Raw genomic sequence first — 22,413 nt, forward strand, 5'->3', positions numbered from 1 at the left:
AATTTTCAATATATATAATTTTAAGTCCCCACCTTAATTAGATTTACCAACACGCTTTATTGATTTCTTTCACCAATGGTGTGAGTTCATGTTTTTTCTTCTTGAAATATATCCTGTAGTATTTCTTTCAGCAAGGTTTTATAAGAGGTAATTTTTATCTACATGAGTCTGAAAGTGTCTTGATTTTATCCTCTTCCTTGAATAATGAATCAGGTGGACAGAGCAGCCTACATGTAGTTATTCTTCCCTAGCACTTGGAAGGTATCATTCTGTTGTTCTCTGGCAGTATAATGTCTCATTTATTTCGTCTGTTTCACAGTGGGTTTCTTTCATCAACTAGATTTCCTTGTGACATTTGCAGCTTTTGTTTGAGAGTATTTTATGGAGTTCCCTCCTGCATGTATCTCTTTCAGGTTCCTTTTTGGGCTGTTTCATGGCTTTGGGTTGTGACAAAACATGTTTTGGATACTTACACCTATGAACAGCTAAGATGATTTATTAAATAACACCTGAGGCTGCCCCTCAGATTTTTTAACCCATTTGTGAAAGGAGAAATTCTATAATTATTTAACGCTATGCATGAGTATGTAATACTATATATAAATAATGGAGTACTTGCAAAAGCCCTCAGCACTTGTTTCTAACTCTTGAAGCTTATAAACCAATGTTTGTCATATAATGGTCATTAACATGTCACAGATTCTGGAAGCCAATTTAGGACCGAATTTTGTTCACTCCACATTATATCTAAAGGCTCTCCACCTTCACTGCTTCTGCTTTGCACCTTCTTTTGACTTAGGGATGTTTTTATGCTGTGTTATGCAGTTTGTACAAGCCGATGTATCAGCTCATCCAGGTTTTGGACTCAAATCCTGGCTCTGCGACACACTGGTGTGAGTGACCCTGTTCATCTGTTAAGAAGAACTCTATCTACTCCAAAGGGCAACTGTGTGGATTCCATAGGAGGTAGATGCCTGGCAAAAAAGGCTACAACCCCTAAGTGAGGTGGTTCAAAGGCACCGCTTGTCGACTGCCATGTGATCCCAAGTACTACTATATGGCTCCACTGTTCACGGCTTCCTGCTTCTGATTTTTTCCTCTAATTCTTCATTTCTTCATCTATCTCCACATTCTCAATTTCATATATTCTGGAATTTTCATTGTTTCCAGTATATTCATGTTGTTTTTTCTATGACATCACACAAATGGGCACACATTCTGTCCTTCTCAACTCTGGGCACAAGCCTCTTCTTACTTCCTCACCAGCAGGGCCAGCACAAGCATACAAATGGCTCCTGCCATTATCTGGCTCAAGTCTGCCAGATAATTCAACTAGTTCCATTCACTGGCCTGTTCCAAGCTGTCCTTTAAATTGATAAAAACCTCCTATCTACCTTCCTTTCATGGCATGTGTTTTGTATGTGTGTGAAGGAAAGTCTCTTAAATAAATTTTAGCTGATCTTTGCAAATCTTCAGAAAGAGTTGAGTAGAAAGTGCTAATCCTTACCATGGATTTCCATACCCTTGTAGAAAATGAAGTCTTTCAGAAGTTGAACAATTTACTCACAGTTACGTGGGAATTAACAGCAAGATCTCCTCAAGCTGAGTCTTCCTAAATGGGAAAAACTCCAATGGGGTAATTATCGCTCCCAAAGAGAGCACTTTATTAGCAAATAGTTAAATAGCAAAGTAGCATTTCGGTAAGTAAAATGAGCTCCATTTTCCCACAGATGAAACACAAACAAGTTAGGAGACTTGCTGAGGTGACACAAAGCTGCAGAACTCAGGGGTGAAGCAAAACCCACAAAGGGTCCAGATGAAACAGCCCCATTAATTCATCCACTAATGACTACCAGCATTTACTTCCCTCTTCAAGTCATAAGAATTACCTGGAGAATGATGGCTTTCTGAAAGAACAGAAAAGTTGAAGCTGTAATTGTGTAGCTGTAACCCTATGACACTCACACAAACAGTTGTGTTTGCGTTACCATAGTAAGCACCTCCAATCTGCAGGAAACATCAGGGAGGAGACTGAGAAAGCCATAAAATTTGAGGCTTTTGCAAAACATGATGAACAAAGAGGTTGGCAAGATGCCCCTGGTGTCCTGCAATGCAGTCTTCTGGGTTGCCTCAGTACCCTGAAAAAACTGTACTGGCTTGTCATTATTAAAACACTTTCCCTAATTTTTTCACCTGGGTCACGGAAGTTTGTTCCTCAGCTCTTTTCACAACCTCACAACCTGCAAACTGAAAGCACAAACCTGACCATGCTTAGCAATTTCCAATCAAACATTTTTTCAGTGTTATCAGCCTGAGTGGCTTATGTAATCCACGTGTGAAATTACGGTCTGCAAACAGGCTAACACAAAGAGCCCAGTGAAAATGATGTGGTGTTATTTGGGGTGGAGGAGTGTGTGTGGTGGATGAATTTGGGGTTCAATCTAACCTACTTAATCACTGTAAGCATCAAAACATCAGCACCAAAAATAACAATAACAACGACAGCTACCCGGTGTCTGCCTCGGAGGAACTCAAATTCATGATGACATTTCTCCATTAATCCTCACCTCCTTCCTCTCTGGGACGTACTTCAAATTATAATTAAGAAATGGGAGACTGAGAAAAACGCTGCAACCTTCCCCTGTTAGTGAGGTGCAGGGAGGGTCTGAACTGCTTGGTTCAAGCTACCTGTTTTTTGCGGTACACGGGCCTCTTTCTGTTGTGGCCTCTCCCGTTGCGCAGCACAGGCTCCGGACGCGCAGGCTCAGCGGCCATGGCTCACGGACCCAGCCGCTCAGCGGCACGTGGGATCGTCCCAGACCGGGGCACGAACCTGTGTCCCCTGCATCGACAGGCAGACTCTCAACCACTGCGCCACCAGGGAAACCCAACGCTACCTGTTTTTTAGATTTGTTTTATTGTTGTCTTTTAACATCCCCCCCATTAGTCAAACGCAAAATCTGAATAACAAAAGGAAGAAAATACTTCCCACCAACTTCCTACTCCTCCCGTTTTTAATATTCTAAACTCCTTTGCTCACTTTACTTTCTAGTGTTTACTTCCTGTCTAAATTCTAAAATGGAGAAGCCAGATACCTAGGGAATTCATAGAAAGGACACCTCCATTCTCTCATTAAATATTAACACCAAACCAGCAAAGGGAAAAAAGGGAAAGTAAATTGCGTAACAGCCTTTCATATGTGATTTTTTAAAATCAAGACCTCCCTGTAAGGGATTTTAACCCCTTCATAAGACACTAATTAAAACTCTCTGGACATGAAGGGGGGTTGTTCTTGATCCTACTAGTATATGATTTTGACTGGCACATGCTTTCCATGTCATTCCATCTGGAACAAAAAGTAGCATGAGATTAATATTCTCATTTTGAGACTTTTTACTTAAAGGTCCTTCCTCAATCATTACAACTCAAAGGGAACATAGACAGCTAAATATGATTTGAGCTTAACTATTAGTAAACAGAAAGCTTGAACACTGTGAGATCTTTTTTAAAAAAGGAGGTTATATTATATTTGGGCAGGTGAAATTCTTCCCCCAGAAGCAAAACCTGCTCTATCTACAAAGTATTAAAACACATCCAGATTTTGTTGTAGGTTTACAATTCATAAGTGAATATGGGTCTTGGAAAGTGAAAATTCCAAATGGTCTTAGAAATTGATCCAATTTCATCCACTGGATCAGTCAACACAGTAGTCATCTTCCTAGATCAAAGATAAGCCAGGGCTCTTTTGGGTCAAATTCCTGACAAATGAGAAATTTTGGTGAGTGCACAGGTTGGGAATGCTTCACTTAATGCACCTCTGGGTGTGGCTCAAAAGTCTGCAGCCACCTCTGAGAGCCAGTGGTGCTTCCCTAGTTGGGCAATAGGTCACTAGGACAGGATGGCTGAAGAATCCTGTACAACAGGTACTGAGAGAAACAGGAAGAATTAGGTCCCAGGGCTGACTGACACCAATAGGCAACTATGAAAGCAGTCTACTGTATTATTATTTCCCAAGTGCATACCGGAGACCTGAGGTAGTTTCTGCCAGTGTTTGACCAGAATGGACAGACATAGCTGGGGCAGGAGATTATGACATGAAATGGGAGCTTGAATACACTCCTGGCTGAACTGGGGAAAGAAAGTGAATTTTCCCTCCTTACCTTTTGTTACCATATTTGTGTTGAAGCCCAAAAAGAGTCTAGTAAACACTGAACTAGCTAGCCTTCAGTTGAAAAGGAAAAAGCACAGAATCAGTCCCCAATTAACAATCAGTCCCCCAAACTTTCAGGAGAGGCAGGGCATTATCTTAAAGTCAAAAAGCAGCAGATGCCTAAAGCATATAGGGAATAAATAAAGGCTATAGGGGCTTTCTGGGCAATTTGCAGACTTGGTAATGACAGCTTTCTAATATCCTGCCACTTCTCAGACCATATCAGGTGCTTCCACAAACATTATCTCATTTAATAACCTCAACAACCCTGTACAATAGATACCATTACCCTGTTTTTACAGCGGAAACTGAGACTCGGGTGAGTTACATAAGGTCACACTGCTAATTAGTATCAGAACCGGCAGGAAAATTCAGGCTTGTCCAACCTTAATTAATTAATGAAGTAATTAATTTATTTGCTCTCCTTCTCTTCCCCTGTTCCTCCTTCCTCCCTCCCATTCTCCCTCCATTACCTCTTCAGTGGCTAAACTGGGAAGAGCCTATCTGTATGAAAGATCTCTTTGATGGAAGGTCTTACCCTTCTTATGAAGCATCTATTATGAGCACCTCTCAACTGGGCTTTTTTTCCTCTTATAAATGAAGAACTAATTTGATCCAATATTTTCAGTTTCCATTTCAAACGTATGGCCAAACTTAGTCTACATATCCTCTGGAGAGTCTCAGATCAACTTACAGTTGACAAACAGGTCTAACACACGGAATACGGGGCTAACATAGCTATATCTGACCATGTCTGTGTCTTATGCCCAGTGATAGTAAAAGTTCATACTTAAACAACAATTTCTTTAGTTAGAACTCCAATGGCCTGTGCCTAACTGGGTGAGCCTAGTTACTGACTGTTCTACTGCATGTGATGACTGCTCATGGTGACTGCCTCCTTCTGTATTTTTGCTCTTATGACTCAGTGCAATTTAAAATATCCCTGGGCTTAATACAAACAGTCTCAGAAGCCGAATTCCAAAGAACACTAATCCTCTTAAAATAGAAGCTTTCAAATGGCATTACTGTTCATCAACACCAGGAGTGTTTTCAGCCTGCCTAGCATGACACTGCTCTCTATACAGGCAGTAGCTGAGTAAAATTCCGGGCCAGATTCCCTAAGGGGAAAACTACAAAAGGAACCTGTAAAACTGTTGATGAATTGTTTTCCTAGTTCTCTCCTATTTTCAATGCATTTTGCCACAGCTGAACTTTTTCCTACTGTAGCTCAATACAGGATACCCACTTTGGGAACAGACTAATCCTCCAGCTTTTAGCAGCAAGTTAAATATATGTTAAACCATTTTACTGTGTGACCTGGCAAAAGTCACTTTATCTCTCTGGGGCTCAGTGTACTCATCTGTAGAATGAGATTAAACTAGATATCTAAGGGCCCCTTCTATCTCTGAAGTACTAAAGTGAACCCTGTTGCCACTAACAAATCTGTAATAATGCTCTAATGGGATGAAGAGATTAGCTGGATAAGGAGAATCTGAAGTCAGCACAGATCCCATCATTAAAAAAAAAATGTCTAATTCTTGTCTCCTACCTTCCCAAATTCATGATCCCACTTATATCTAAGAGTCCAATACAAAGCTCAAAGACTAAGTACCTAGTTACTGTCCCAAGGTTGAGGTGGAGTTCAGATCCGAGCTCAGCTACAATGACTTCCTGGGCTAAGTGCATGTGGGTGCTGAAGAAACACTCTTCCGTCATGGCGCAATCACGTGGGTGCTGAGAGGTTGCTGAATGCTTCTGATTATTCCAAAGTAGATGGTCTTGGGCAAAACTCTTTACCCTGGTGCTACTCACTGGGGTAGAGACCAATGGGAAGCACATTAAGTGAGTGACAGTGTTGAGAAGGGCCTCTGAAAAGGGGGAAATCAGGACGGGGGTGGAGGTTTACTTAAATAGGGGGTCCCCTATTACTTACCTACACCTGAGAAAACTAGTGTTGATACTAGCTTGAGAAAACTTTCTAGAACTTGTGCATTCACAGAATTTTACAGAATATGTTAAAACAGGGACAACTTTTAGGAAAATATACACTGTGACCTGGAAAAGGCCTAATACCTCTTGCTAATAAAGTCAATGCTTCTTAGAGCTAGACTATAGGTTAGTTTTTCAATCATACAGATGTCAGGTTTGAGTTTGGGAAAAAAACTTGTTCTGGTATGAAAAGAACACAGGCTTTGGAGTCAGATAAAACTGGGTTTGATTCCTGGCTTTACCACTTAGAGAGTAATCTTTGGCAAAACTTAAAAACCTCACTGGGCCTCAATTTCCTCATCTGTAAAATGGGGTAATACAATGCACCTGCAGGGACATTGTGAGGATTAGCAAATATACATGAAGCATCCAGCACTATGCACATCATAGATGTTTAGTGAGAGAAGCTGCCAGAGGTACAGTCCTCCTCCTCCTCATTTAATACTGTGCATGGCCTCCCTCCTGTCAACTCAGATATTAGTAAAATAAACTACAGCAGAGAAAATAAGCAGAAATGCATCTAGAGCAGCCATGTATGCGTTAACTGGTTTCTCGGTCACAGAAGAGTCCCTTAAGTCCATCCCTCCCTACTTCCTTCCTAGACAAAAAGCCAAGCCTGTAACAGAGTAGAAATAGAAATTAGCAAAGAGAGGCTGCTGCAGGCAGCTGACTAAGAGTGCGGAGAAGATGTGGAAAGGAGAAAGAACAAACTAAAAAGGCAGACGACAGAAGTTTAAAAAGCAAGCTGCCTAGGACCATTTATTGCAGAGGCATGTAAGCTGACACCCTCACTGAGCTGAGAGTATAGCTCTAAGAACACTGTTTTTTTTTTTTTTAACACTACTGTTTTAAGCTATTTCCAATCATGTTAGGCTCAATGTAACTACTCTGTTAAAAGAAGGTAGAGAAATTCTGCAAAAACACTTAAAATGTTAAAAGTTTTGGTGCTTAAAAGAATAAACTACAATCTGTGGGGAAAATTTCACTTATGTAGAACAGTTCAAAGACCAACAAAATTAGATAAATATATTTACCGTGTAAAGACATATGGAACGGAGGAGAAATCCCTTACTGCTCTATACATGGAAATACTGGTGCGACGAAATAGTTGAGTAAAACAGTTGTGAGTTTTCCACTGCTTTTCTTGGGAAAAAAAAAGATTCAAGATTCTGTTTTAAGGAAAGACCATTTTCAAGCTGCAGTGATTTGACAGTCAGATTACACATCACATTATGTATCCCTCTCGCCCCCTCTGTTTTTGAAAATTCACAAGTTTCCTTTATTCTCTCTTCATTCCATAAAACAAGTCATTCACTTACTACCAAGAACCCAAAATGCAATGAAAGAAATGCACTTCTCCTTAACGTCATACGTGGCTTGGACATGATTCTTTTAATGAGGTAATAATGAGGACCTAAACTTCTGTCCTGTCTGTGAATTATTTTAAATGGATACAAAGGAGGCCTTGGGAGACTCGTTTTTCCTCCCTGATTTTCTCACACTGGCCTACACCTGACTTGAAGACGTAACAAACTCTATATGAGTTTTAAGCTCTGGAAGAATTTAAAAACTGGAATGTTTTGCTATCTTTTCAAAATAAAGGGGTCAAAACAACTGACCGTGGAACGCCCAGGTCTCCATGTTCAGAGGGGTGTATTTTAATAGCAGCAGTAGCAGCTGCTACCTAACATCAATCAAGCACTTACCGGGCCAGGCACTGAGCTATGTGCTTTACATAAATTATTTCATTGAAATGGCACAATAATCTTATGAAGGACTATTATTATTTCTATGTTAGAGATGAGAAAATCAAGACTTAGAGAAGTTAAGAATCTTGCCCAGTTTTCAAGATTAGTAAGTGGCAGAACTAGAATTTGAACCCGGGAGTTAGGTTTAATGTAGTACAAAGGACCAGGTGTTTTATTTTTAGAGTCCATCTGAGTATTAGATTGCTCGCTGCTTTAGAAATTGTCTTCTGAGTATATTAAAGAATATACAACACAATGAAATAAGAATAGTCATATACTTGCTTTTAGAACTTCATTTCTCTCTCCCACACTCCTCTGTTCTTCTCCCTTAAGTCTTAAGTCAGAACCGAAGGACGGAAGAGTGAAGATAAGAGGTAGGACTGAGTGATTGATTAGCATTTTCTCCATCTGAAAACAGCTTGCTGAGGTAGCTCCTTTCAGAGCTAATTGATACACACGAACAATTTATTTCAGGCCCTGAAATTATCTCATAAAAGTAAACTTAAAAAAAAATCACTTTTATTATATATTTTTTTACAGGAGGTAAAGGGACCTTAAGAGACTGTCTGCTCAATCCTTGACATTATAGTAAAAGTACTGAGGATTCCCTGTAGATCGTAACTGGGACAAAACCACAATCCAGGCATTTCAGGGCCTAACCTATGGCTGTTAACAGGCTGTGTGGCTCCTGTAATATTGGCCCTTAATCTGTATCAGTGAGGTGGCCTGGCTCTGGCTGACAAAGTGTGGATCTGAATGAGTACTCCATGTGGATATTATTTCTATCTGCACGTGATGGAAGCAAGGGGAAGGGACACACATTTGGAGAAAAGCTTAGAGTGGTCTAATGTGAATACAGTTTGTAATGTGAAACACAAAAAAGAGACCAGCTTCTACCTTTAGCAGATTATGACTCAAAGCACTTAGTCCTTTGCGAATTCTCTAACTATTGTAGAACGATTTCATGTTTAAGTCCACTCTCGTTCAAACATTTGCCAATTCATAAAAGTAACAGACAGGCTTATCTGGATTTATTTCCAGTCTAATCTTTCTATACCAATTGCCCAGATAAGTGTGTTTAAAGTCAAATATCTACACGGTTCATTACATTTTGGCTGGGCTATATCTCTGATTTCTACAGAGTTCAGAGGGCTATAGATCTTTTAAATTCAATGTATTATAACTATAGGCTGCAATTGTTTGTGGTTCTGTGATTATAAATAAGTAGGTGGAATGCCTTAGAAAGCTTGGGTTTCATTTGAAATTTGAAGACTAGAGGGCTACAGTAATCATCAACCCCTGACTGAAACACTCCACTCGTGTGTGATCTTGGGAGTCATTTAACTCTGCTTGCCTCTCTTTTGCTCTCTATGATAAGAACTCATGCAAACATCACGTAACGTATCTAAAGTGCTGTGAATACTCCAGAGAAAGACACTGTACCAAGACCTTTTAAAGCTACTCCCCAGTATCCAAAGGGAGGGGAACCTAAACATAAATAATTGAGGATTTTAATTCCACGTAACTTACCTATATCGCTCCTCCTGTAAGGCCTGCATTATTAAGGAGTAGTCCCTCTGATAATGTTCCTTGAGGGTCTCAAAGGATTCCTCTAGTCTGGCCTGGGTCTCCCGGATCTCCTGGATCTCATGTAGTAGTGCATCAAATCCTGAGCTCTGCATGTCCAGGGTGTTTGTTTTGGAGCTGGATGCTCCTACAGCAATGCCTCCAGTGGTGCTGTTGGCTCCCACTGAGCCTGACGTGGCACTAGAACAATCTTCCTCACTACCATATTTGGGGCTGGACTGAAAGTTTGAAATTACTCCCAAAGCCTTTCCCGCATCATCCACTTGCCCTTCCTCTAAAGAGTCCTTCAGGTTAGGGATATTGTCTGCGCTGCCAAACTTATTCCGAATTAGTGAAGCGATCTCTCTGGGCTTAGAGACCACGGCCCCTGCTGCTGAATGGGTTGCCTGGGAGAAGCTGGAGAGTCCACCTTTAACACTGTCCACTACACCTTCACTGAAGCCGGTCACCTTTGCTCCCACATCCTTCAGACCCTGGTGCATGTCCCTGAAGACGTCCTTTGGCTGCCGGGGGATCCCATTCTGCTCCACCTCTCGGAGCTTCCTATGGTAGTGCTCAAGCTTCTTTTGTAGTTGGAGGATGGTCTGGGCAGATTTCTGGTTCTTCTTCTCAAAAACCTGCTTGATACGGGCGGCCTGCTGCTTGTCCGCACTGTTGGCAAGCTTCAGGTACTCGGCAACGTTGTCGTCCCGGGCTGTTTGTGCAATTTTGATTTGTTCTGTGAGCTTCAGGATCTTCTGCTGCAAGTGAGCAATAGCAGCCTTTGTGCGCTGAGGGTCTGGTGTTCCATCCACAGCGTCTGTGTGGAGGCTGCCATCAGTGCTGGAGGCCACCGCACTGGAAGTCTGGGGGAGGCTGCTTACTTCCAACCGCTCGATCTAGCATAAAAGCAAGAGGCGGATGTTAGAAGGAGCCCAAAAGGAGTAGCTCTCCAGAATCAATGGGCCCAAATGTATTGAAAATTTACTTACTCAGCACAGATAGCTGACCTAATTCCTCCTGTCCTGTACAAGCCCCATCTCCCTCTTGGATACTGTCCTCATACAAGTACCCTTTGCTTTAAGCATGAGTTCTATTTAAGTCTTTTGCTTTAAACAAAAAGACTTACACAAGACGTAAACTGGGGGTATTCTTCCTTTGCTAGAGGATTTATTACAGTATTTCTTTAAATAATAAACCTCTCCTAGTGGGTTTAAAGCATGAATTAATTCACAAACATTCAACACACATATTTTTGTTTAGAAGCATATCTATGTACAACAAGGTACATCTGTATTTCAGTTTAATTATATGAATATCATCTTAGTATTCAGACATCACTGTATTCCAATTCATGCTTTCAGATTACGGTCATCTGAAAATGTTGGCAAGAAAAGGTAATTTAAGTGGCTAGATATAAAAATCCAATTGTTATCACAGTGTCTTTTTATCAAATCATGTCAAGGTTGATGCAATCATTCTCTCTGTTCTATTAGGGGCACTTAATGGGTAGCTGCAGACAGGTGAAGGAGGGAATGGGAGGGTACTGCTGAAAGGGCAAGGATGAACGTGGTATGTTCTTGAGAGTTCAAATCCCAAATCACAAGTAAATGTGATAAACTTAGGCAAGATAACATAGACAGTCAGGGACACAGACAGTAAGAGGTTAGTAATTAACAAGTCAATGACGAAGTTCAGACCTTTTGAAGCTCAAATTTTGTGAGTTCTATCTAGCAAAAGATTTTTATTAGGCAAGGGACTCCAAAACACATACAATGACTATCCTCTGGTATGCATGAGTGATCATTCAAGGAAGCTGAAGAAAAAGACAAATTGTTCAGATTTGAAAACTTACACTATAATGCTTCAAAGCCATTAGCCAAAGCTAAGGGGAGGTCATGTTTCTCTAACTCAGGAGAAAGAAGTCCTTCAAGAAGGCGCCCCTGGGTGTGGCTTGTGGTGGTGAATTAGGGAAGGGCCCATGGAAAAAGGCTTTAGAAACTTACTCTCTATTGAGTAGTAACCGAAATAAATAATAAAATAACAATTGCAGGGAAACAAAAATTCCCAGTAGGAGTGACAGTGTACAAGTTTACCATCCCGGAGACTAAGGGCACACTCTTTTCCTTGGTTCCCATCCCTAATCTGTCACCAGTAAACAATCTGCCAGGAAGAACTATATGTAGGTTACTCTCATATTTTAAAAAGTTGAATTAATTCTATAATGACAGTAATAAAACAAATCTGAAATATTCATGAAATGCTGATAATTAACTTGTCAGTCTAGAGATGCATTCTCCTTTTTTCATCTTGGCTGTATCTCCTCAGTTTTACTGTCTGAGCACGGACTATGCCGATCTCTAAAACACATTTAGTTCGTTACTGGATTCAATATATCACTACTAATGTGAACAGAAACAATATTATTTTCCTTCTAGATGAACAAACGTGAAATACTGTACATTTAAATAAAAGCAAAAGAATAATTTAAAACTGAAATGAATAACAAAAATGACATTAGGCTCCACTAATAAAAAGAATATGCAGAATAGTTAGGGACTAGCACAGTAACTGTTTTGTGTCACTTCTCCATCTGTCCTGTTCATCTTTAGGTGCGTGCTAATAAGCAGTGAGAGGGCCAGAGGGAAGGCAGCAGAAGAGAGGATGAGCCAGAGTTCCAGATAAACCAAGTCGCCAAGACTTGCAAGAGAAGCTCCTGGAAACCCACTCTCTTCAGTTCCTTCGGTTCACTCTCTTAAGCTGTACAGAGTTCCCATTGTGTGATTTTCCTTCTGAATGGAATTTCAGATCCCATAACTATAGTATGTAATATGACCCTGATTGTGTACTTATGTTTAATAGCTCAAAATCTACCACGGTATAAAAGGAAAGCAATATGAAACGTCTCTGGGCTTCCCTGGTGGCGCAGTGGTTGAGAGTCCGCCTGCGGATGCAGGGGACACGGCTTCGTGCCCCGGTCCGGGAAGATCCCACATGACACGGAGCGGCTGGGCCCATGAGCCATGGCCGCTAAGCCTGCGCGTCCGGAGCCTGTGCTCCGCAATGGGAGAGGCCACAGCAGTGAGAGGCCCGCATACCGCAAAAAAAAAAAAAAAAAAAAAAGAAACGTCTCTAGATCTAAGACTACAAGCTTATGCATGGTCTAGTTTTCTTAGGTTCTTTCTTATTACTTGAATATCAACTTATATGCATTCTTGTTGTCTAAAGAAGTGCAGACATGGAAATCAAGTTTAACTGTTACTCTGGAAGGACAGAAATTGATCATACTGCTCAAAAGATGGCTTTGGGACTAGAATCAAGGTTTGTTGTTGTTTTCTAAATTATTATTTATTTATCAAAAAATAGTTGATTTACAATGTTGTGTTAATTTCTGCTGTACAGCAAAATGATTCAGTTACACATATATAATACATTCTTTTTTTTATTATATTTTTTCCATTATGGTCTATCACAGAATACTGAATATAGTTCCCTGTGCCATACAGTAGGACCTTGTTGTTAGAATCAAGGTTTGATTACATCTCTAAAATTGAAAAAACCTGAATAAAGTTTCAATATAATTATTTACAAATCATCAGTTTAGATGTGTCTTTATTTCCCTGCACAGTAACTACAGAAATAAACCAGACTGTCTTTACTCCAACTCTGTCCTACCTGGCTGTTCGGAGCCCCACTATGTCCTTCCAGTGTGTGACTCCCACTTAGAATCATCAATATGGCTGCAAGAGCACAGCTGACAGAATCCACTGTCCTCGGCCTTGAGAAAGAAAGCTAACCCACAGCTTCAGCAGGAGGGTAGTTTACACTTGAAACCATGAATCACTGGATTACTCAGTAACTCCTCCCAATCCTGGCAGGCACTGTTCTTAAAAAGGAAGGCGAGAGAGAGCAGGAAATCAGGAGAGGAGAGGAGGGGAAGGGAGGGGAGAGAAAGAGGAGGAAAGAGAAAGATATATTGAACCACAGAATTATAGGACAGGGGTTGTGCATACTCTCTCGGTATCTTTTGAATTATGAACCAAGTCCTTGGTGGCCTGAATACTTAGCACTGGAAGGGCCTGACTTAGCTTTGAGTTGTGAACGTACCAAGTGAAAAGTTCTCTTTTCCAATAGTCTTTGCTAGCATACTAGGCTATCCACATAAAACAACATAAAATTAGATTCCTACTTCACTCCAGACAAACAACTATTGCAAATTTGAAATGTATAATTGCAAATGTGAAAAGCAAATTTAAAACCTTTTAGAAGGCAGTACTGGAAAATAGGAAAGGGTTTTCTTATACAGGAAAAGGCATAGATCAGAAAAACAAGACTATTAAGTCTGGCTACATTTAGTGTAGCAGTGAAGCATGGATTCTGGCATAAACTGCTTGGGTTGGAAACTGGCTTTGCTACTTACTAGCCATGTGACATTGGGCAAGTTATTTAACCTCTGTCTATATCCATTTCATCAACTGTAAAATATGGATAATACTAACGCCCATTTTCAGAAGACTGTTGTGAGGAGGAAGTGAATCAATGAACATAAAAACTCTCAAAACAGTACCAGGCACAGTGTAAGCTGTTAGTACTGGCTATTATTTTTGTACCATGTAAGCGGTTCTTTTTGAAAAATTCAAATATTAAAAGATTCCAGAATATACTTCCTTCCAAGATCTTTCACATTTCAGGCATAAACTAGGGGATACGAAGAGCCTGAACCAAAGGAATAATGTAATTCAACATTACATAAAGTAACAATAGTCATCTTTCTTGACAGTTGGTCTTGTGGTTAAGCAGCTGGTTGCCTAATCTTCCAGTTCTCACAATAACCCTACAAAGTAGACACTGTTATCACTAATTTACAAGTGAACTGACTGTGAGGTGCCTCCTACTACCTTATCACTTGGCAATTTGACAACAGCAGCAGCAATATCACCTTCACAACAGGGTTTCCTATGACCATACCCCCTGAAGGGCTTTCAAATCTAATCATACCCACTAAATAGCAAGCAGCAGCCCACTTATTGCTGAGGTTAGAATTAATTTGTATAGAAAAAGCTAGGACCAAAAGTCAGTCAGTTAAACATATTTTGACTACTTATTGTAAGTTAGGCAATATGCTACAAGGCTAGAGATATGGTCAGAAGCCACAATTAATATCTAACTGTTGCTATAACAAGCAGACTATACTGCTTTGTTTGTACTTTGTCTCTTACTATTGAGAATTAATTGTTGAAATTATCTATTCACTGATCTGAATTAACTGACCAGAAAACAGCCCAAGAGAAAATTTTCAACAGCTATACCTCAAAACACTGATTAATCAAGGACAGAACTGGAGCCATCTATGGCAGAGTTTTGATAAAGCTTTATAATGGCTTTCAATTTTCATTTGCAAATATATTAAAGATCTGTCGACTTTCTCTAAGTGGATTAAAGTGTTAGAACACGGCAGGACCCAGCTCTGAGAACAGTCATATATAAAGGCAACACGGTGGAAAGGGCAATTTCAAGAGTAAAAGGACCTGGGTTCAAACCTGACTCTGTCACCTCACAGCTGTGCGTCTCTGGGCCATCTACTAGTTCTCTTTGAACCTAAATTTTCTCTTCCATACAATGGGGCTATCATTTTCTCATGAGATTATTTGAAAAGATGTTAAATGTGTGTTATGCCTGCCAAGCGAGGTAAGCATTCAAGAAGTTACCTTTTTCTATTCCTTACCTGGTTCATTACTCAAAATCCAAGATATGTATATTTGTAGCTAAAAAAGATTCAGAAATCCCTGACTTGACATTGCTATCTTCAATAAAAGCCACAGTCCCATTCTGCTTACTTAGTATGATGAAGTCATCTTATCTATGCTTTATAGAGTATTGTCTCTCTCAGGCAACCTCATACTCTGCACATTAAATAATCCGTATCTTTTCTGAGAAAATGAAGAAGGAATTTTACGATAAAAGAAAGGGGGTAGAGAGTGAGGAAGTCTGTAGTTAATCTGAAAACAAATACAAGCTTGACTATCTTGGTTTTTTTGAAAGGGTATCTTTTCCAAAGCCAATTTCACAGAATGGGTTGTGCCGTCGCCTGTGCAAGTTGACGCTGGGGCACCTGCAGACCACTGTTCTGCCAAATATTTTCTCAGAGATACAGCAGCCATGTTTCGAATCAAAATTGGAGTGTATGGTTCAATTCAAGTACACTTAGTGGGGGCAATAAGATAGAATATTTGATTTGGGGGAGGCCACTCCCCAAATCCAATACAAATGGTAATCCCTAGAGATTCTTAATCTTGGCCCTAAGAACCACAAGGAATCTACCTTCTAATCGATAATAAACATGAACAGGCTCTGGTTGGTCTTATAAGCTTTTCTTCTTCTGCCAGGCGGATTGTGTTGAGAACATAAAACACAAGAAAGAGTCCTGCCTTAGGTGTTACACAGCTCTGGATCTGAATTTTGCATCATCTCCTTCAGGCTTGCCTTTCCACCTCCCCCATGTCTCATCCCTAACAAAAATAAAAGAAACCCCACAGTCTATCAGCACTTTGTGAAGAAAGTATATCTTAATCATGACAATGTTTTTTCACCTATCTCCACAGTCTCACTGTAGAAACAAATGCCCTTCCCTCCTCACAGTCAGCACAACTCTGTTGAGCAAATTTCTCCTGTGCGATTCTGACCGAAGTTGAATTTGCCATGCTGTGAAATGGAGAGTAGATCTCAAGTGGGTGTAAAAGAAAATAAAAATAGACTAAATTCCACTATCCCACAGCAAGCAAGCCTTTTCTCTAAGCATTCCATATTCTGCTTTGGACCTAAAACCAAGATTCATGTCATAGTCTAAAAAACAGGCCTTTTCAGTTGTCATAAAATTTTTTCTTAATTTGATAAATAATTCTTATACAGACCAAAGAGTTTCCTATAAGTTCTAGGAATCACCTTTGCACTTTTTTACACAGAACTTTAGTACATGAAACAACCCTAGGTTCCGTGGAGATGTGTCTGGATCACCACAAAGGGGAACAGTGAAGCCAAGTGAGCAGGACTCCTGGAACCCTGATTACCTCTTCTTTCATTTATTTTATATGGGTATCCGGGGAAATTTTTGCTTAGAAAAAGAAAAGGAAACAATGTTTTATTGTTTATTTTTAAAAAGTTTGACAGGGATGCAAGCATGGTTCAACATCTGCAAATTAATCAATGTGATAGACCACTCTAACAAAATGAAGGATAAAAATCATGTGATAATCTCAATAGATGCAGAAAAAGCATTTGACAAGATCCAACACTCATTTTTGATAAAAAATTCTCAATAAAATGGGTATAAAAGGAGGATATGTCAATGTAATAAAGATCATATATGACAAACCCACAGCTAACATCATACTCGATGATGACAAATAGAAAGCTATCTCTCTAAGATCAGGAACAACACAAAGATGCCTACTCTCACTATTCTTATTCAACATGACATTGGAAATCCTAGCCAGACAATTAGATAAGAAAAAGAAATAGAAGGTATCCAAATTGGAAAGGAAAAAGTAAAACCATCACTACTTGCACATGATATGATTTTAAACACAGAAAATCCTAAAGATTCCAAAAAAGTACTAGAAATAATAAACGAATACAGTAAATTTGCAGGGTACAAAATCAGTATTGAAAGATCTGCTGCATTTCTATGCACTAATAATGAACTAGCAGAAAGAGAAAATAAGAAAACAATCCTATTTTCAATCACAACAAAAAGAATAAAATACCTAGGAATAAATTTAACCAAGGAGGTTAAAGACCTGTACACTGAAAACTATAAGACGTTGTTTAAAGAAATTGAAGAAAACACAAAGAAATGGAAAGATATTCCACTCATGAACTGAAAGAATTAACATTGTTAAAATGTCCATACCACGTAAAGCAATCTACAGATTCAGTGCAATCCCTACCAAAATCTCAATGACATTTTTCATAGAAATAGAACAAAAAATCCTAAAATTTGTACAGAACCACAAAACACCCTGAATAGCCAAAGCAATCCTGAGAAAAAAGAACAAAGCTGGACATATCACACTCCCTGACTGCAAATTATACTACAAAGCTTTAACAATAAAAACAACATGGTACTGGTAGAAAAACAAACATACAGATCAACAGGACAGAATTGAGAGCCCAGAAATTAACCCACAATTAATTTATGACAAAGGAGCAAACAACATACACTGGAGAAAGGACAGTCTGTTCAATAAATGGTGTTGGAAAAACTGGACAGCCACATGCAAAAGAATGAAACTAGACCACTATCTTACACCATACACAAAAAATTAACTCAAAATGGTTTAAAGATTTGAAAGTAAGACCTGAAACCATAAAAATCCTAGAAGAAAACATAGGCCTTATAGTCTAACATGGGTCTTGCAATATCTTTCTCAGTATGTCTCCTCAGGGAAGGGAAACAAAAGCAAACATAAACAAATAGCACTGCATCAAACTAAAAAGCTTCTGCACACCAAAGGAAATCATCAACAAAACAAAAGACAACCTACTGAATGGGAGAAAACGTTTGTAAATGATATGACCGATAAGGGGTTAATATCTAAAATATATAAAGAACTCATACAACTCTACAATAACAACAACAAAATACAAACAATCTGATTAAAAAATGGGCAGAGTGGGACTTCCCAGGTGGCACAGTGGTTAAGAATCCACCTGCCAATGCAAGGGACACAGGTTCCATCCCTGCCTGGTTCAGTAAGAGCCCACATGCTGCGCAGCATCTAAGCCCGTGTGCCACAATTACTGAGCCTGCACTCTAGAGCCTGCGAGCCACAACTACTGAGCTGCATGCTGCAACTACTGAAGCCCACGTGCCTAGAGCCCATGCTCCACAACAAAAGAAGCCACCGCAATGAGAAGCCTGCGCACTGCAACAAAGAGTAGCCCCCGCTTGATGCAACTAGAGAAAGCCCGCACGCAGCAGCGAAGACCCAACGCAACCAAAAATAAATAAAAATTAAAAAAAAAAGTTACCTCACACCCATTAGAATGGCTATTATCAAAAAGAAGCCAGGGCTTCCCTGGTGGCGCAGTGGTTGAGAGTCCGCCTGCCGATGTAGGGGATACGGGTTCGTGCCCCAGTCCGGGAAGATCCCACATGCCGTGGAGCGGCTAGGCCCGTGAGCCATGGCCGCTGAGCCTGCGCGTCCGGAGCCTGTGCTCCGCAACAGGAGAGGCCACAGCAGTGAGAGGCCCACGTACCACAAAAAAAAAAAAAAGAAGAGAAATAACAAGTGTTGGTGAACAGAGAATAGGAAATCCTTGTACACTGTTGATGGGAATGTAAATTGGTGCAGCCACTATGGAAAACAGTGGAGATTCCTCAAAACATCAAGAACAGAACTACCATATGATCCAACTATTCTACTTCTGGGTATTTACCAGAATAATAGGAAACACTAATTTGGAAAGAGCACCCCTATAATCATCACAGCATTATTTATAAGCCAAGATACGGAAACAACTTAAGTGTCCATTAACTGACGAATGGATAAAGAAGATGTGGTGTGTGTGTGTGTGTGTGTGTATGTGTGGTGTGTGTATACACATACATATACATACACACAATGGAACACATACATATACATACACATATACACAATGGAATACCACTCAGCCATATAAAAAGATGAAATCTTAACATCTGTGACAACATGGATGGACCTTGAGGGTATTATGCTAAGTAAGTCAGATGGAGAAAATTTCACTCATATGTGGAATAAAAAACAAAATAAAACAAATAAATGAACAAACAGAACAAAAACAAAACACGTAGATATAGAGATTAGATTGGCGGTTACCAGAGAGGAAGGAGGGTTGGGGGAGGGCAAAATGGGTAAAGGGGGTCAACTGTATGGTGCCAGATGGAAACTAAACCTTTGGTGGTGCACATGAAGTAGTGTATACAGAAGTTGAAATACAATGTTGTACACATGAAACTTATGTCAAGTTACAGACCAATGTTACAGCAATTAAAAATACACACACACAAAATCACACTCAAAAAAAGTTTGAAAAATCATTGATACACAAGTAATACTCATGACAAGAATCCTGGTCACTTGTGAATTTGGCACTACAGTCTAGTTTGTCTCAAACTTCCCTTTTCAATTGAGAACCACTTAAGGCCCCACTCTCTTTTCTACCACCAGCACTTTTCAGGTCCATCTTCATCAAAAACAAAGTTTTAAAATCACTTCATGGGTGACGTGCACTGAAATGTGAATTCTGGTGGGGTTTACTCTCTAGCTTTGTAGCTGAAGATCCTACCATGTGCAAAATTTTGACAAAAAAACTATATCATGGATCACTTGGAAATAATGGAAACTTTAAATCTATATATGCTAAGGGTCAAAACTATAATTTGGTTCTTCTGACATGGCACACTGTTTCACACTTCCAGGCTTCTGCCCACAAGGCTCCCTCGGCCAGTCCAGGGTATATTCTCCTTTCCTTTTCTGGCTGAAGGAAACCCAGTTCAGGCATAACCTCCTTCAGGAAATCTTTCCTGACAACCTCCCTCTCCCAGCTGGATTAATGGCTCCTCCTTTATATTCTTTTACCTATGTTTCTGTATCACTTGTCCCTATCACATTATGCTGAAATGACTGCTTGAGTGTGTTGCCTCCACTGACAGTTCCTGAGGGCAGGGGTCACATCACATTCATCTTTGTGCCCCAAGAAGGTACCACAATGCCTTGGACAAAGAAGATATCAAGTAAATGTTCAATATAAATGCTCATCAGCATCTCCTTAAAATGATTCTTTTAGATCTCATATGCCATGCAGTGACTGAGCCTATGTTACTCTGAATGGAAAAAAGGTCAGAATTTTTGTAAGAAAAATAGCTTCCAACAGATGATATTCATCCCTCCAAGGCTGCTGAGGAAAAACTGCTGACTGAGTTGAATATGAGTTTAGATTATTAACATCCTAAATGGCCAACCTGTTCCAACCCCACTGCAAAATATCCATTATGGAATCTAGGGCTGTTGCTCTGAATTGCTTTGTCACAGGAGGACTGATTTCCTGGCTTACGTGAAATACATCATTGAGGATTTGCACTGCCAGATGTACTTCAGGCCCGATGTTTGGATTTAATAGGTTCATGTGAGACTGGGAGGGAGGGAGGAAAAGGGAGGAAAAGGAAGGAAGAAAGGAAGGAAGGAAGGGAGGGAGAGAGGGAAGAGAAAGAAAGAAAGAGAGAAAGAGAGAAAGAAAGAAAGAATGAAAGAAAGTTAGTCCATAAGGAGCCTACAAAATCACAGTATCGATGGTGTAAGTATAAAATTATATTCTGCTTTGTTATGGTTAGGAGTTTTTTTTATAAGCACAGATTCTTTGAGCTAGAAAGGAACCAAACAGGTCATCCAGTGAGCCATGGCCGCTGAGGCTGCGCGTCCGTCCGGAGCCTGTGCTCCGCAATGGGAGAGGCCACAACAGTGAGAGGCCCGCGTACAGCAAAACAAAACAAAACAAAACAAAACAAAAAACTCATATAAAACCCATGTGTGGATAAGCCAATTTGTAAAACTGCCACCAATGAGTTCCCCTTTACAGGTTAATTCCCTGCAAATACTTTTATGACACAGTCTAATTAAGACAAAAGATTTCTAAGCCTCAGCTTAATCCTATTTATTTCAAGCAATTCTGATAAAACAAATTCTAAAAAGCAATGAAAGAATTTGGAAAGCTCCATGGGTTTGTGATAATCTGGCTGTCTCTGAACTGGCTACTGTTAGGCTTGTTAGCTCGTGAAGAGTAAAGGCTCTAAGCAGGGGCTGTCCAAACTGTATACCCCCAATTCCATTTCATGGCTTAATTACTCTTCTTTCTCTTAAAATGGTCTTAAATATCATTTATTTGCTAACGGCTTCCAAATGCATACCGCAGCCCATACTTCCCTTAACTCTAGACTCATATATCCAACTACCTACTCAATATCTCTACTTGGATGTCTAACAATCATTTCAAATTTACTATGTACAAAACTGTGGGGCTTCCCTGGTGGCGCAGTGGTTGAGAGTCCGCCTGCTCATACAGGGGACGCGGGTTCGTGCCCCGGTCCGGGAGGATCCCACGTGCCGCGGAGCGGCTGGGCCCGTGGGCCATGGCTTCTAAGCCTGTGCGTCCGGAGCCTGTGCTCCGCAAAGGGAGAGGCCACAACAGTGAGAGGCCCGCGTACTGCAAAAAACAAAACAAAACAAAACAAAACTGAGTTCCTGACATCCCACAAACCTGCTTCCCCTGCAGTCTTTCCCATCTCAGATAATGGCTACTTCACTGATCCACGGGATCAGATCCAAAGTCTTAGTGTCATCTTCGACTCCTCTTTCTTTCTCATACCTTACCCAGTTAACATTAATAAAGACAGATGCTAATACATATAGTATAGTACTTATTGTGTGCCAGGCACTGTTCTAAGTTCTTTTTCAGTTTAGTAAATTGTTCAGTTCTCACAATGACACTGCAAGATGACTATTATTATTATCTCTATTTTATAGCTAAGAAAACCAAAGCATAGAGAATTTAAGTTGTCCGAGATCACAAAGTAAAGAAGTGGCAAAGCCAATGTTCGTACCCAGATAGTCTGGCTACAGAGTCTGCGTTGTTACCCCCTATGCACACTACACTGCCCCAGCAAAATGTTTTGGGCTCTACTTGCTAAAGAGATGCAGAATCTGACTACTTCTCACTATATCTCAACTGCTGCCACCCTGGTGTAAAACACTATCAGCTCTTGCCTGGACTACTGCAATGGTTTCCTACACTATTATTGCAATGATATTTTTATAATCAATTATATGAAGAGCAGCCAGAGTGGCCCTTTAAAAATGTAAGTCA

General features: G+C 40.1%; 1 protein-coding gene across 10 annotated transcripts in view; it reads right to left on the minus strand.

The window, feature by feature from the left end:
• The window catches only part of TMCC1 (transmembrane and coiled-coil domain family 1), a 219,858-nt gene that overhangs the window by 12,296 nt on the left and 185,149 nt on the right, over positions 1 to 22,413 (minus strand). For 6 of the 10 annotated variants that reach the window (XM_067755573.1, XM_067755567.1, XM_067755569.1 and 3 more), the window contains 2 exons: positions 9,478 to 10,412; positions 1,890 to 1,907 (listed from right to left, as the gene is read on the minus strand). In XM_067755573.1, the coding sequence (XP_067611674.1) occupies positions 1,890 to 1,907; positions 9,478 to 10,412 (953 nt within the window). Of the gene's footprint in view, positions 1 to 1,889; positions 1,908 to 5,834; positions 6,022 to 7,233; positions 8,282 to 9,477; positions 10,413 to 22,413 lie in introns of those variants that run through there. The other 4 variants (XM_067755570.1, XM_067755575.1, XR_010947180.1 and 1 more) reach the window with 3 other exon arrangements.

Source organism: Pseudorca crassidens, chromosome 10 (genome assembly GCF_039906515.1).
Source record: "Pseudorca crassidens isolate mPseCra1 chromosome 10, mPseCra1.hap1, whole genome shotgun sequence".
Classification (NCBI taxonomy): domain Eukaryota; kingdom Metazoa; phylum Chordata; class Mammalia; order Artiodactyla; family Delphinidae; genus Pseudorca; species Pseudorca crassidens.